Source organism: Gekko japonicus, unplaced genomic scaffold, assembly GCF_001447785.1.
Source record: "Gekko japonicus isolate JY-2015 unplaced genomic scaffold, Gekko_japonicus_V1.1 scaffold427, whole genome shotgun sequence".
Classification (NCBI taxonomy): domain Eukaryota; kingdom Metazoa; phylum Chordata; class Lepidosauria; order Squamata; family Gekkonidae; genus Gekko; species Gekko japonicus.
Genome location: NW_015163101.1, coordinates 1,029,873 through 1,045,145, shown reverse-complemented (window position 1 = coordinate 1,045,145; position 15,273 = coordinate 1,029,873). Strand labels below are relative to the sequence as shown.

The window sequence follows — 15,273 nt, the reverse complement described above, 5'->3', positions numbered from 1 at the left end:
CCTGCAGGCTTAGGGTGGTACATCTTCAACAGGTTGCATCGGTTTTCCACCTCACATGCCACTTGGATCCAGCTGTTCAGGGTCAGTGGATTGCCCTGGGCTAGGGCTTTACCCAGGATGGAATGATTCAGACCAGCCCTGTAGAACTCAATGAGCACCTCTTCCAGCCAACCCTGGGACTTAGCTGCATATGTCTTGAAGTCATCCAAGAACTCCCTCATGGATCGGCTGCCTTGCTTCAGACCTCGGAGTCAGGTCCTGGGTTGTTCCAACTCCAGGGGGTCTTCAGATTGTCGGCGGAGGGCCCACATAAAGGCATCCATGTTGCGAAGTTCTGGGGCCCCCACATTGTACAGTCCCACAAACCAGTCTGCTGTTCGATCCCACAGCGGAGACCCCATGTAATCCACACGGTGCTCATCCGATGTAAAGGTGTGGCCCCATTCTCTCAAAAACTTCCGCACCTGCAGTGTGAAGAACGCCAACTTCCCTGTGCTTCCAGTGCTTCTCTTGGCCTGGCGGATGCAGGTGGAGTCTAGTAACAAATAAATATACACTGCAAAAACCTTTTAGCAAACTAATGTGTTCTATTTATGGTCATCATTTAGTAAAGTGCATAGTGTATCGTTATTTCGTCCTAGTCAGTTATAAATATTCATTACATTCAATAAGCAATAACATTCAATATATACAGATTCCTAACTACAAAACAATTTTGCATCAGTGTTTTAAGAGGAACAGCCTTCTTGTAAAGCAGCTTTGAGAATGACAGGAGTACTCCGTCCATGAATGTTAGCTGCATAATGTGTCTTTTGTAGGACCGGCAGAAAGCATCCATACAAGAAGGCTGTCCCCCTTTTTGGAAGACTTCATGCAAGGAGAAGAGGGTTTATAATTCTAGAAACTCCCATTGGGGCTTGACTTTTAAGACACTGATCCGTTCATCTTGCATCTCAGGTCCTGCTGGACCAGCTTGATGTCAGATTCCTCAGCTAACAGCTCGGCCACTCGCAGGCGATCCGGGTCGTCATGGAAAAAACCCCGAGACCTGTCTCCATTTGGCCTCCTTTGGCCTCCTGCCACCTCTGCCAGGCTCATTGTGAGGGGGTCATCAATCAGTCAGGAGCATCCCATCTCATCTGCTCAGACCGCGGCTCCTTCGACCTTGCTCCCTGGCCTTGGGGTTTCTCCTCCTCTGTCGAGATGAGGACTTTGTGGGCCAGTCCCTCTGTTTTGGTCCTGGTCCCATTGTCCTTGCCTTATTTGCTCATCACGATAGTGGTGCCAAAGGGAGTTCTGACATTTTTTCAGACTCTTAAGCAAACTTGCTCCCAACAATACTCTCTTGGCAGTGATGTGTTTATTGAAAGATGAGAATGTGTCAAGCTAAGACCATCCATGTCAGAACCGACTCCCCTTGGCGCCAGTTCTGGTATTATACAAAATTCAAACAGCCTCCCCCCCAGTGATTAGTCCAATCACACCCATCCATTCAGCCCACCTAAATCTAAGATGCCACGTTAGCCCTCTGTCAGCACCTGCAGGCTTGGTATCAAGCAGTGTCTGCTATTCAAGGTCAAGCACGCATACTTCCCAGAGAGGGAGGCCCCCGCTTAACGCCATTGCAAATTTGCTTGCACGCTTTTGCGAAGCAGCTTTCTCATCTCCACACTCACAGAGTTCCACATGTGCTTCCCCCTGCCAGAATAACAGAAAGCATATAGAACCCAAAGAATCAAAGAACAGCAAGAGAGCCGAGTTTGACAATACCCTGAAAATCTTATTGGTTCCTGAAGTGTTATTAGGCTTGAATCTAACTGTTCTACTGCAGACCAATGTGTCTACCCTCTGAAATGGCATTCCCAGTTGAAAAGAGCAAGAATCCAACAGCACCTTAAAGACCAACAAAATTTGTGGCAGGTAAACATTTTTGAGTCACTGAGCACTTTTTTCGATAAGAAAATATCCCAACAAAATTTGTGGCAGGTAAACTTTTGTGAGTCACTGCTCACTTCTTCAGATAAGAAGATATCTGAAAAAGTGAGCGGTGACTCACAAAAGCTCCTACCCTGCCACAAATTTTGTTAGTCTTTAAGGCGCTCCTGGACGCTTGCTCTTTTCTGCTGCTACAGACAGACTAACACGGCTACCCATCTTGATCTGTCTACATCCCCTGTCTATAGTTGGAGAGCAAGCAGAGGTCATTTCGGGGGGGATCGCAGTTCCCCCGGGTTAGGTGTGAGGGGGCGGGGCACATGACAAAGCCACACCCCCTGCTTCTGGCCGCCCCGCTTCCGGCCCTCATTCAGCCAGGAGGAGGCAGGAGAAGAGGGAGGGTAAGTTGCTTCCTCCCCGCCTCTCCCCACCCCTGCCTGCCTGGGGCCAGGGAGGGCCTTGGCAGGGCTTCCTCGCACTCCCGCCGGCCTTGCAGGTCCACCGCTGGGCCTTATGATGTCAGGGGGTGTGGCATATGCTAATGAGTTATGCTAATGAGTTCCCCTAGCTCTTTTTCTACGAAATGACCCTTGAGAGCAAGGATTTCCAGATCAGCTCTAGAACTGGCAAGTTCCAGGTCAATTTGGAGAACAGAAAATGAGGTGGGGCCTAACCGTGCCTTGGAAATGCTACAGGCCATACCAGGCCTCACCACTAAAGTCATGACCCCCACCCTCTCACCTTGCTTGCCATGTGGAGGAACATACAGAGAGGCTTAGTACAGATCTAGGCTGATCTGCCCATGCTAGGAGGGGATTGTGAGAGCCACAGTGTGTCCTCTGGAGTTTGGGCAGTGGGGGACGAAGCCATTCTGAGCTCCACTGAAACCTTTCTCATGCTTCTTCTCATTTCTCACTTGGAAACACTCCCTGCATACTCCCAAAATGAGCATCTTCTGCACATATATCCACGGAGGGCCAAGAATGCACAGGTAGACAAGTCTGAGTGCCAGAGAAAAGCTGAACTTCTCCCCGCGCTGTCTCGTTTAGCACATAACACAGCACAATCCAGCATCTGACTCTGTCTGGCACATAGAATTCACTTAATGAAACTCAAACCCTCCAGACAAACGGATGAACATCCAGAGGTCATGCTTCCATGTTCCATACAGGTGGGTCTTATCTTTGCTTCAGCCCTTTTGCGCAGCGCTACAAGCATTTTGGTAGTAAATAACATCTGCTTGTAATTTCTCGCACCACTGCCAAAAGGACGTGAGATGCAAAAACCATCATGTGCAATTGTCTGCCTGTGATTAATGACGCACCTGTCCAAAAGCCTAGCCGACATGGCCTATCCACCCAGGACAGGTAGGTCATTAATCACCGCATGTTGATGGGATTGGGTTGATTTACTGGCAATAAAGGAACTGGCCATGTTCATGTTCTTTTGACTTGGCCTGTGGTAGTGACCACTGCATCATTTTAGAATCTAGAGCCAGCATCATGAAGCATGCCATGAATATCCATACTTTTCTCTTCCCCATGTGAAAGCCACATACTTGCATTTATAGGTAAGTGTCCCAAACATGCAGCAGGTTTGAAAATACATGATAGCATACGTGATAAAGTTCAAAGGCAAACACTTCGGAGCAAAGCCACCAAGGACTCTTGTGGTACCTTAAAAACTAGCACATTTATGTTTGTGTGGGTCTGGTCCATAAAACGCCTCTTGTTTGCTTATTTCTGCTACATACATGAAAATTACTTTTCTTGGGGCCATCAGGTCACAGCAGACTTAGGGCAACCCCATAGGGTTTCCAAGGCAAGATACATTCAGAGGTGGAATGCCATTGCTTGCCTCTGCACAGCAACCCTGGACTTCCTTGGTGGTCCTCCATCCACATATTGACCAGGGCTGACCTTGCATAGCTTCCCAAATCTGACAAGATCAGGCTAGCCTGGTCTATCCAGGGCAGGGCAAAAACGACTTAGATCTACATTATACACCATTGAAAGTTCTCATACTTTTGAACAGGGAATATGATGTGCAATGAAACCAACTATGCAACGCACAACAGTGATTCAAACCTGCATTATATAGCTGTCTGTGCTTTTGAATGTGGGACTTTGTTCCGTGAAGCCAACAGGTCATGAAATTCACAGCTGTGCACTGCGCCATTATACTACCGTCAATGCTTCTGAATGAGGAAAATAATGTCTAGTGAAGTCAACTGTGGATTAGAATATCACATGATGCACAACAGTTATTTGGATCTGTTAAGTGCTCTGAACATGTCATGACAGTATGCCCAAAGATGGATATTTCCCCCAAAATAGAGGGGCAATCACTAAAAATTCTCCTGCTTCCTCAAATTCTTCTTACCGTGCTGATTAGTAATTTGTGGGGAGAGAGAGGAGGAGGAGGAGAGACTGGGAACCAGCATGCTAAGTAGCAGCCTGCATTCTAGAATCTGGCTGCTTAGGCTGCAAATAATAATGGGTGACAACCCAGTACCAGGTCCTCATTTTCCTAGGCTGCTGCTGTAGTTTACTGCCAAAAAATAAAAAGGTCTGTGAAACATACTGGGTTCGAAACGCTTATAGTGATCAGCTCATAGTTTATTAGTGATTTCAGCTTCACTCTAAAACAAACTTCTTATATGAATGCAAAACACCCCACCCAACACACACCCACTCCCCGTGATAGGCTATTTACAAAACATTACTACTTGATTGGTTTATTCCAGAGTCCTGGTCAGCTATTGTTCTTTTGCTCCAAGCTCAGCCAGTCTCTAGGGCGATTCAGTCAGGGAGGATTCAGTCCCAATACATAACAGTCTGCATTGTTGAATTTTACCTGATCCTCTTTATGCAGATACGTGTGTGCGTGTTCATGTGCTTCAGATCTGTACACACACAAACCTCAGAGATGGGCTGCTTTGTAGATTTTGTAGATTTGAATTAGCAAGTGTTCCCAGTTGCCCAGCTGATCAGATTGCAGATTTCAGAGCCTAGCTCTTCTGCAGGAGCAGAATGTCTGAATCACACCCCAAGATTCTGTTTGATTTAACCTACAGAGTAAACAGAGTGGAGTGTTAATGGGAGATGCTTACTTGGAAGTAATCCCTATAGAGTCCTGCCCTTGCTCAGCAACAGGACACTTCCTGGACCAAACCGGGCTGCTTAGGAGACATCAGATTGCAGACCCATCTCCAGGCGGGTATTTCCCCCTTCATTCAGACCTGCGTTATCCCCCCCCCTTTTAAATTTTCATCCACTGAGGCCGACTGCAGGAAACCAACTGGCTGTGGTTGGCGGCGCACTTCAAGTGGGGAAGCCGCAGAGCGAGTGAAATTCTAAGGGGGGGGGTGAGGGTGGGGGAGACATCTCAGGGAGACTGGAGAGTTCCTCACTGTCAGTTTGACAGCTATAAAACTGACTCAAGTTGACTTGGGATAACCGCTAAGGAGCTCCTCCTTGTTGGAAGTCTAGATCCTTTGGCTGCCCTTTGAAGTCTGAGGAGAGAGAGAGAGAGAAAGAGAAGAGGGGGAGAGGGAGGGAGAGTGTCTGCAATTTCTGCACCTCCTCCTCCTCCTGCTGCTGCTGCTGCTCCGGCCACGGCCACGGCTTCAGCTCACTCTCCTCTCCACAGACAAGCCTGTTGCACCTGGTTCCCGGAGCATCTTTCGGCACACGAAAGCAACCCTCTGGCTGGCACTCTACAATTCTCCAAGGTAGGCTTTCCCCCTTCTTCCCCTCACAATCAATGTTACCCACCCAAACTTCTTAATGTGCTGCCGGTGATGGGTTTAATTTTAATAAGACCAGCTCCAGTTGTTCTGAACCGGCCCTCTTTTGATCTCCTAAATTGCTTGAAGGAGAAATGCATTGAGGCTCGGGTCAGAGGGAACAATTCCCAGAGGCTAGGTCCTGTGAGAGGCAGGAGACAGTTACATAATGCTGGTGCAGCAATAACAGATGTGCAGTGGTTAAAGGGTTTTCTCTCTCTTTGCTTTTCCAGCAAGCACACAGTTTTGCCATTATTTCTTACCTGCCCCAAGTAACCAGATTCAGGTGGTTATTTTGGAACTATATGTCCATGGATGGGGCTCTCTTTGCAAGAATGCATGGCAGGCATGCTTTTTGCTCTTTTCTGGACTGAATGGAGAATAATTATTTTACTGGCTTTGGACCAGAGGTGGCTTGAAGCTTTAATGAAAACCAACTGTTTCGGGTAAGTTCCAGCCACCTGTCTCCAGGATGCATGGCCAAGAACTCAAGGCTTTAAATTAATTGTTGTAGATTTTGAGCCGCTCAGTTCAGCCTGCAGACAATGTTTACACGGCAAAGTTGGATGGAGTGAAAGAGACAATAATGCCTTTTTGGAACACCATAAGACAAAACAGTCTCTACAGAGACATTTTTTGGTCTAAGGGCATAATTGCCATTGATAGTACAAAAAGCCCTGGGTTTGAATCCTGATCATGCCTTTCTTCCCTAGGTTATTAGGGTGAGGGTGGGGGAGGCTGCACTTTAAAGAATTTTGCCTCAGACAAAGGTGGCTTAGCGGTTTGGGCCTAGGATTCGCTCTAGATTTGTGTCCAGGTGGTTGTGGGTTCCAATCCCAGAGACCTCTTAAACCAAACCAGAGCAGGAGATTGTACCATTGAAAAAGCCTTGGAAGGAGCGGTTGTTCCACTACAGAGTATACATAGTCCCGGGTTTAATCCTGGACAAGTCTAACTGAAAGGATCTCATAGACTAAGACTCTAATCTGGGATTGTCTGCTCTTATTGGCAGCAGCTCTCCAAGGTCTGGGGCTCAGAGGGGCTTTGCTCAGCCCTTTTATCTTAGCTCAATGAACTGGAGAGAGCTGGGATTGGAATGGGAAGTGCCTGTGTGTGCAGCACCTATTGGCCCTTGCTTGGGGAGCCAGAGGCCCTGATGGTCTCTCAGCAGGCAGAGGCAGGATACCTCTCTGTATGCTGGCTAGAAAGACCCGCCCTCCTTGTGACAAACCCTCAGAAGCATCTGGCTGGCTGGTGTTGCACACTACACATTACTACGGCAAGCATAAACTCCCCAAGCCAGGACCATGGAGGTGTATGTGTATGGGGAGGGGGCGGAATTGGTGGGAATGGCTTGGCAGGAGGGGCAGCGTTGCTCTTTCCAGCCCTTCTAGCTCTCCCCTACCAACGCCCCCCCCCAGGCCAGTTCACCACACCCTAGCTGGACGTGCTTCTGTTTTGGAAAAGATGTGGCTATGGACTGGCATTTGCAAGGGAGAACAGGCTGGGGGTGGCTGTTAATTGATTAATTTATTTACAAAAAGTATATCCTGACTCCCCAGAGATTTCTTCATGGTGGCTCACAATGTAAAAACTGTGCAATAAAATCATAAAAGACAAGAACAGAATGACTAGCAACATTAAAACATAAAAGGAAGCGATATAAACAAGCCAAGGATTTAAAAACAGGGTGAAACAACAGCCAGCCTCTCTGTCACATCCCTGTCTCTGCCGCCTCTGTCCCACCATTCCTCCAAGGGCAGGGAGCACATATTGGTTTCCGCTCCTCCATGTTATGCCCACAACAATGCTGTGGGGAAGGTAAAGCTGAGAGAGACTGATTGGTCAAAGGTCACCCAGTGAAGCTTCATGGCTGAACGGGGATCTGAACTCAGGTCTACACATTCCTAGTCCAGTGCTCTAACCACTACACCACGGCCTCCATCATCTTGTGGATTCTCTGTGCAAATTGCCCTGGGCCAAAGGCAGAGTTTGCCTTGAAACACAGAGCACTGCTGAGAATGCCGGAGTAGACCTTAATGATTTCCTGTGTTCAGAAAGGCATTTAATTTGAGGTCGATGGGCACATTTAATTGGCTAATTAATTGGATCTTACTGCCATAGAGTGTTGGAGGGGGAAAGCGGGAAATTCCCGGGAGACTTTGGGGGGTGGGAAGAAGAATTAAAGCTGGGTCCTGAGAGGAGCAACTCTGACCTTTGGGGGAGGGTCCTCAATCAATCCACCCACTATCGAGCGCTCTCCCTAAGGTCCTCATAGGAGAAGGCCAAAGACACAGGGTCCAAGGCCATTCCAGTGTTGGACTATACAAGGTCTATAGTGCACCTGCTGGAAGAAGATCAGAAGCACAGCCTACAGGGGACAGCTGAAGGACTGCTAGTTGCCATAGCTACGTTAGGGACTTCCCACAATTTCAAATTTTGTCCTTCCTGTCTCCTGATTGGCTCTTCTGAGACTTCCTGCTCCAAATCGCTCCTGTCTCTCACAGCAGTTAGTCCATTAGTTAAGCCTCTCTCCCTCTCCTTTGTTCTATCAGAGTTTATTTCTTCTTTAATAAACCAAGCTTTTTTCTTTAAACAGTTGGTGCTCCATTCCAGTTTGGTGTAGTGGTTAAGTGTGCGGACCGGGTTTGATTCCCCACTCCTCCACTTGCACCTGCTGGATGACCTTGGGCAAGCCATCGTTCTGACAAGAGCTGTCCTTGGAAAAGAGCAGTTTGTGTCAGAGTTCTCTCCACCCCACCCACCTCAAAGGGTGCCTGTTGTGGGGAGGGGAAGAGAAAGAAGTCTGTAAGCCACTCTGAGACACCTTTGGGTAGTGAAGGGTGGGGTATAAATCCAATCTCTTCTTCTTCTCTTTTCTGCATGTTTAAACTCTGCCAGCATCCAGCATGTCACTTCCCTTTATACCACTGTACCAGGCCTGGGAACCACCTTGAACTCCTCTTGGGCTGCGACCAGAGGACAGAGAATGGAAGAGGCAGAGTTAGGATGACCTCATCTGTGGGGAGGAAGGAACCAGGGCTCTCTATCGCAAGCAGGTGTGGGGCATGGGGGGGGACCAGCTGGTGAGGTGGGGGATGCTGGGGAGCAGTGTTCCCTCTAGGCTGAGTCAGTGTGAGCTAGCTCACAGCTTTTTAGCCTCCGGCTCACCCATTTCTGTCTTCGTTCAGGAGGGATGGGCTCCAGAGCAAACTAATTTATGCAGCAGCCCAATCGCTCACTCACAACTTTCATGCCAGTAGCACATAAAGTAGGATTTTTGCTCACAGGACTCCACAGCTTCGAGGGAGCCTTGCCGGGGAGTGGCCTGGCCAGCAGAACAGACGGGAGGCAAGGGAGAGTTTTGGTGGTGGGGGGAAGTCTCTGAGTTTGCAGGGGCTGAAAAGGAGCCCTCTTACCTTGCTAGCCTGATGCTCTGCTCAAGGCGTGTGTGCATAGGTGTGCAAAGGGGGGGCAGGGGGTGTGGTCCTCTCTGTGCATAGGCACGGTCGCCAGGCCACAAGGCAACACACCTGAGGGGCCCAAGCCACCGGCTGTGCAGACCACCCACTTCCAGTCCCCAGCACCTGAGGCCCAGCTGGGAGGCAGAAGCACTCTTCTGGGTGGGGAACTTTCCCCCTCTTGCTCCGACTGAGTGTGCAGCAGAAGGCTCTGCCCGGGTGTGTCCCTCCCAACCTGAGTTCGGTTGCCTTCTTGCCTGGCTCACTTCTCCCGGGGGGGGAGGGGGCGGCAGCACAAGGCGGGCCAGGAGACCTCGCAGCTCAGACACGGGCTGGGAAAAGGGGAGAAAACCCCCCTGCAGTATCGATACAAGACTCTGTCTCCAGCCTGCCCCCTCCGAAATTCTCTCTCCAGGCAGCCGAAAGCAGAGGTGGGGGGGGAGGGGGAGGTGCTTGCGCTTGGATCTGAGACGGGGTCCTTCCGAAGGCTGGAAATGTTCAAGGATTTTCGCCAAATGGGGGGGGCAACAAAGGTGCAGTTGCCCAGTCTTTGTGGCTGACAGCTCAGCTGAAGTAGAATGCAGGGTAGCTTGGTGAAATCCTGCCTTGAGGACACGGGGTGGGGTGGGAAGGTGAAGTGCCAGGGGAGGGAGGAGGGGCTCCTCAGGTGGGAGGCAGCAGGGCTGGTGCCCTGGAACACATCCAGCTGCTGTACACTGAAATCAGACCACAGGCATTGTCTAAGACAGGCAGCAGGTCTCCAGGGTCTCAGGCAGAGGTCTTTCACATCACCTTCTATCTGGTCCTTTTAACTGGAGATGCTGCCGGGGATTGAACCTGTGACCTTCTGTATGCCAAGCAGAGGCTCTTCCGCTGAGCCACATCCCTCTCCATAAGCTTTGTGTTTACTGTAGCCTGCTCTCATAGGAACACATGAAGCTGCCTTGTATTGAACCAGACCCTGGGTCCCTCAAAGTCAGTCCTGTCTACTCAGACTGGCAGTGGCTGTCCAGGGTCTCAGGCCAAGGTCTTTCTCATCACCCACTGCCCGATCCTTTCAGCTGCAGATGTTGGGGATTGAACCCCTGGACCTTCCGCGTTCCAAGCAGATGCTCTACCACTGAGTCACGGCTTCCCTTCGGTGGGCTTTGTGGCCCATATTGAAGGTCCAAGCCAGAGGCCAAAGAAGCTGGTGCTTAAATCTTCCTCACTGAAGCCACTCACTGACTCACCTCTGAGCATCCATCAAATGTGATTCCGACATAAGCCACAGGTAGACCATGCCCCTGGCCTGCTCTGCATGACTGCAGTGGCTCTTACTCCCAGGTGAACGTGTACAGAGTACCACTCTGTGTATGCTTACCTGGGAGTAAGAGCCACTGCAATCATGCAGAGCAGCCTTTCTGTCTGCCTTTGAGGGCTCTGTTTACTCTACAGGAAAGGAGAAGAGAAGAAGAGACTAAATTTATACCCTGCCCTTCACTACCCGAAGGAGTCTCAGAGTGGCTTACAATCTCCTTTCCCTTCCCCTCCCCACAACAGACACTCTACGAGGTAGGCAGGGCTGAGAGAGCTCTGACAGAAGCTGCTCTTTTTCAAGGACAGCTGTGCCAGAACTATGGCTTGCCCAAGGTCATCCAGCCAGGTGCAAGTGGAGGAGTGGGGAATCAAACCCTGTTCTCCCAGATTAGAGTCCACACACTTTAACCACTACACCAAACTGGTGTATCCTGTCTACCACCACACCAGCACCACACCACACCACACCACACTGACCTGACTACCACCACACCAGCACCGCCATTCCTGCACACCGCTTTCCATGTGGCTGGCTCCCTCTGCAATCTAAGAGCTCCCCCACCCCCGCATACTTCAAGGTATCTCAGCAAGTCCCTGACATTCAGACGTGCCCTCCAGACCCCAAGCTGACCCCATGGAGATCTTGCAAGTAACTTGGGAGAAAAGGTTCATGTTTTGCCTCTTGCTGTGACAGGATGAAGACACTGGAGTGGAGCCGGCACAGCCTGTTCAGCCTCCTGAAAGGGACTCTCGCCACTGCACTCATCCTGGTGAATCTGGCCTTCGTGATCTCCCAGGTGAACCCTGCAGGGGACCCAGTGGGTTTCTCTTATGGGATGCTCTGAAAAATCTAATACTGAAATCTTTTGGTTTGGTCTCAGGCTGAAGTTATCGCTTGCCACAAATTGCCGACAGCATTTTTAAAAAGGTCTCTTGTCTAACATCCCACTGAGAAATGTTCTTCCGTTCATTGTTTGCACTCTCAGCTGCCCTTATTTGCAGTGATGGAGCAGAATCCAAAAATGGGAGCTCTGGATTTCTTGGACCCAGGGGTCATTTCGCAGAAAAAGAGCTAGGGGAACTCATTAGCATAACTCATTAGCATATGCCACACACCCCTGACATCAGGGGCCCGGCGGTGGACCTGCAAGGCCAGCGGGAGTGCGAGGAAGCCCCGCCAAGGCCCTCCCTGGCCCCAGGCAGGCGGGGTGGGGAGAGGCGGGGAGGAAGCAACTTACCCTCCCTCTTCTCCTGCCTCCTCCTGGCTGAATGAGGGCCGGAAGCGGGGCGGCCGGAAGCAGGGGCGGGGCTTTGTCATGTGCCCCACCCCCCTGCACCTCACCCGGGGGAACTGTGTTCCCCCGCGTTCCCCCCCGAAATGACCTCTGCTTGGACCCATCCCCTTGATCTGTTTAGGACTGGAACCAGTTGGGGCAGAATCTGTCCAACTTTAGCCCCCCCCCCAACCCCTTTTTGCACCAAAAAGGAGGGGCTCCTAAATGGGAGGTGAGGGAGGCTGTGGGGAGAGCGGAGGCCGCCCCCCCAAGCCCTGCTCTGTGTCCGACCGTGACATCAGGCCCCTTGAGGACAATCGGCGACGGGGTCCAATTTAAATCTGATTACTGTATGCCATTTCGTGTTCTATTAAATCTGATTACTGTATGCCATTTCGTGGTGCTATTCTGAACTAATGAAGGGGCCTTCTCCTTGCTGTTTCAGTGATTGTAATCGCATAACCAACTCTGACTGACTAAGTAGCGCTGTGATAGGAACCCTGGTTGGCTGGGATCACTCATGTGACCGAGTTGGGATTTAGAAGGGTCTGAACTGTTTAAGATTGTGCTCACAGTGCAGGGGTCTCGAACAGTACAGGCCTTGGTATCCACAGAGCTTGCAAGAAAGTGGGCAGGGCCATTGTAGGGCACAGTTTTGCTATTGGCTCCCCTCATTCAAATGAAAGGGTTTTACACTAGAGGATGGGGAAGACTGGTAGGCCTCTGGGATTTCCTTAGTCAGTGTGCGGCCCTGTTGTCCCTTCAGGATCTCCTTCTTCTCAGGAAGTATGAGGAGGAAGGTTTTCCATTTGGTTCTGCCTCCTGAGGCAGCCATTTTGGATTTGGCTCCACCTTTTGTGGGAGCCATTTTGGGGTGGCACTCACCCTGCCCCCTCAAAATGCCCAAAGTGCCTGCAGGCTCAAAAAGGTTTTGGTGCTATTCTGAACTAATGAAGGGGCCTTCTCCTTGCTGTTTCAGTGATTGTAATCGCATAACCAACTCTGACTGACTAAGTAGCGCTGTGATAGGAACCCTGGTTGGCTGGGATCACTCATGTGACCGAGTTGGGATTTAGAAGGGTCTGAACTGTTTAAGATTGTGCTCACAGTGCAGGGGTCTCGAACAGTACAGGCCTTGGTATCCACAGAGCTTGCAAGAAAGTGGGCAGGGCCATTGTAGGGCACAGTTTTGCTATTGGCTCCCCTCATTCAAATGAAAGGGTTTTCCACTAGAGGATGAGGAAGACTGGTAGGCCTCTGGGATTTCCTTAGTCAGTGTGCGGCTCTGTTGTCCCTTCAGGATCTCTTTCTTCTCAGGAAGTGTGAGGAGGAAGGTTTTCCATTCGGTTCTGCCTCCTGAGGCAGCCATTTTGGATTTGGCTCCACCTTTTGCGGGAGCCATTTTGGGGTGGCACTCACCGTGCCCCCTCAAAATGCCCAAAGTGCCCGCAGGCTCCAAAAGGTTGGGAAACCCTGACATAGTGTGTTCCAGGAAATTTTCACTCCATGAAAATAAGGTATCTTTGATCCTAAAACCAAAACCTGAGAACATGAAATACAGCCTTAGTTTAAACTGGCATGCTGCAGGGGCAATCGCTAGGATAGAGTGCAGAAATGTGGCTATATAATTAAGGGACTGTGGAGAGATTTCTTATCCCCATCCCCACCCCCACCAAGAAAATATGTGGTAGAAAAGATGTGCAGTACTGAGTTTTGAGTGGCAACTTGTCCACTGAGAAAGGTGGCCGTTGGCTCTGAGTACGAGCTGTGAACCAGGAGCTCTGAGTTCAAATTCACCTCAGCCGTGAATTCATTAAGTAGCTAAGATGCTCCCTGGACCCCAGTCCTCCCATCTGCCTCATGGGTTTAATAATACTTTATATTGTGAGGATTGTTGAGGGAACACAGGACAGACTCCTGTTGCAGCAAACACCCAAAAGCCCTCAGCAGTTTGACAGATTTATTGTGGCAGAGGCTCCTCTGGACTAGCGCCAGCGTCCGGTTTTCAAGAGTGGAGCCCTCTCAAGTGCTCAGTGTGGCATGAATGACACAGCAGTGAAAAGAGGGCCTTTGGACCCTGCGCTTCTCATCAGCTTCTGCCTGCCTCATTTTTTGTTCTTTTGCGGCATTTTTATGCTATTTATCATATGCATTGGGGGAAAGTAAATCACAGAGAGCAGTGCAGAAATAAAGAATTACAGGTTGTTCCTCATAAGAGAGAAGCGAAATCAAAATGGGGAATATTTGAATTAACCCAAACAACTCGTCAGATTTGGTCTCAGGCAAGTCTGATGTCCCGGGATGGCTGGAGAAGGTGCCTAAAAGAGGTTTGACACACAGACACACACATGTACCCCTTTAGGACACAAAGTGTGCTGTACCCAAACCTGGGAGATCTGGGTTCCAATGAAGCTCCACTTGGTGACCTTGGGACAGTCCCACAGCCTCAGTCTACAGGGCTGTTGTGAGGCTAAAACAGATGAGAAGAGAACCATACACGCCTCTTGGAGCAATTTGGGGATGGGCAGGTGGGAAAATATAGAAATTGATCATTTAATTATTATATGTCAATGATGCTTGCGCAGTGGTTTGGGAGCCACATGTGGCTCTGATCTTCCATCTGAGCCTGCCTCGGCAGGGAGGGGAGGACAAAAATCGAATGAATTAATTAATTAAATCAGTGGCTCTTCAGTCCCCCAATGAGGTACCCACTCCACGTTCCAAGAAAGTGAACAAGGCCATTCCTCAGTGGGGCTCATAGCTGGCGGGTGGTTCCTGCATTGAAACGGTTGTTGCTGGGAAGAGTGGAGCGGCTAAGCTTTCCTGAGCTGCAGGCCTAATGCCAGGGACAGAAACAGCCAGTCCTCTCCAGCAATGCCTTCTTTGCAACCTCCAGGTGTAGTTATGTATTTGATATCAATACAGGGCCGGCTCACTCACTAGGCGAACTAGGCGATTGTCTAGAGCGGGCTGGCCCTTAGGGGCGCCAAACTGCACCAGGCCCCGTACTCTGGGAGTTTCTTGATTATTTGTCTTTTTCATTCTTCCTAAAATGCATTTATTTTTGAAAAATGGTGGGCACACGGGGGGGGGGCGCCAGAAGGGATCCTCGCCTAGGGTGCAAAATAAGCTGGGGCCGGCCCTGTATCAATAGTCATATTATCGCACGTGTGGGTTTGGTGGGGTGATACGCTGGAATACAGCAGTCAGGCAGCTCTTCAGGTTGGTGGGAATCCCGACGAATGGGGCTCTCCGTGACAGGCGGAGTGAGTGAGGTGGAGTGAGCACGTGCCGCTTTTCAGACTGTTCTCTCTGGCTCACATCAGTCAAGGGCAGAGGTCATTTCGGGGGGGATTACGGGGGAACGCAGTTCCCCCGGGTGAGGTACGGGGGGCGGGGCACATGACGAAGCCCCGCCCCCTGCTTCCAGCCGCCCCACTTCCGGCCCTCATTCAGCCAGGAGGAGGCAGGAGAAGAGGGAGGGTAAGTTGCTTCCTCCCTGCCTCTCCCCACCCCT

The 15,273-nt window shown here is 50.3% G+C and overlaps 1 protein-coding gene across 1 annotated transcript in view; it reads left to right on the top strand.

The window, feature by feature from the left end:
• The first annotated feature begins 11,177 nt into the window (after positions 1–11,177).
• ADAMTSL2 (ADAMTS like 2) overlaps positions 11,178–15,273 on the top strand; it is a 92,410-nt gene continuing 88,314 nt past the window's right edge. Inside the window, exon 1 of the mRNA XM_015406737.1 lies at positions 11,178–11,279. Within this exon, the coding sequence (XP_015262223.1) occupies positions 11,178–11,279 (102 nt within the window). The remainder of the gene's footprint in view (positions 11,280–15,273) is intronic.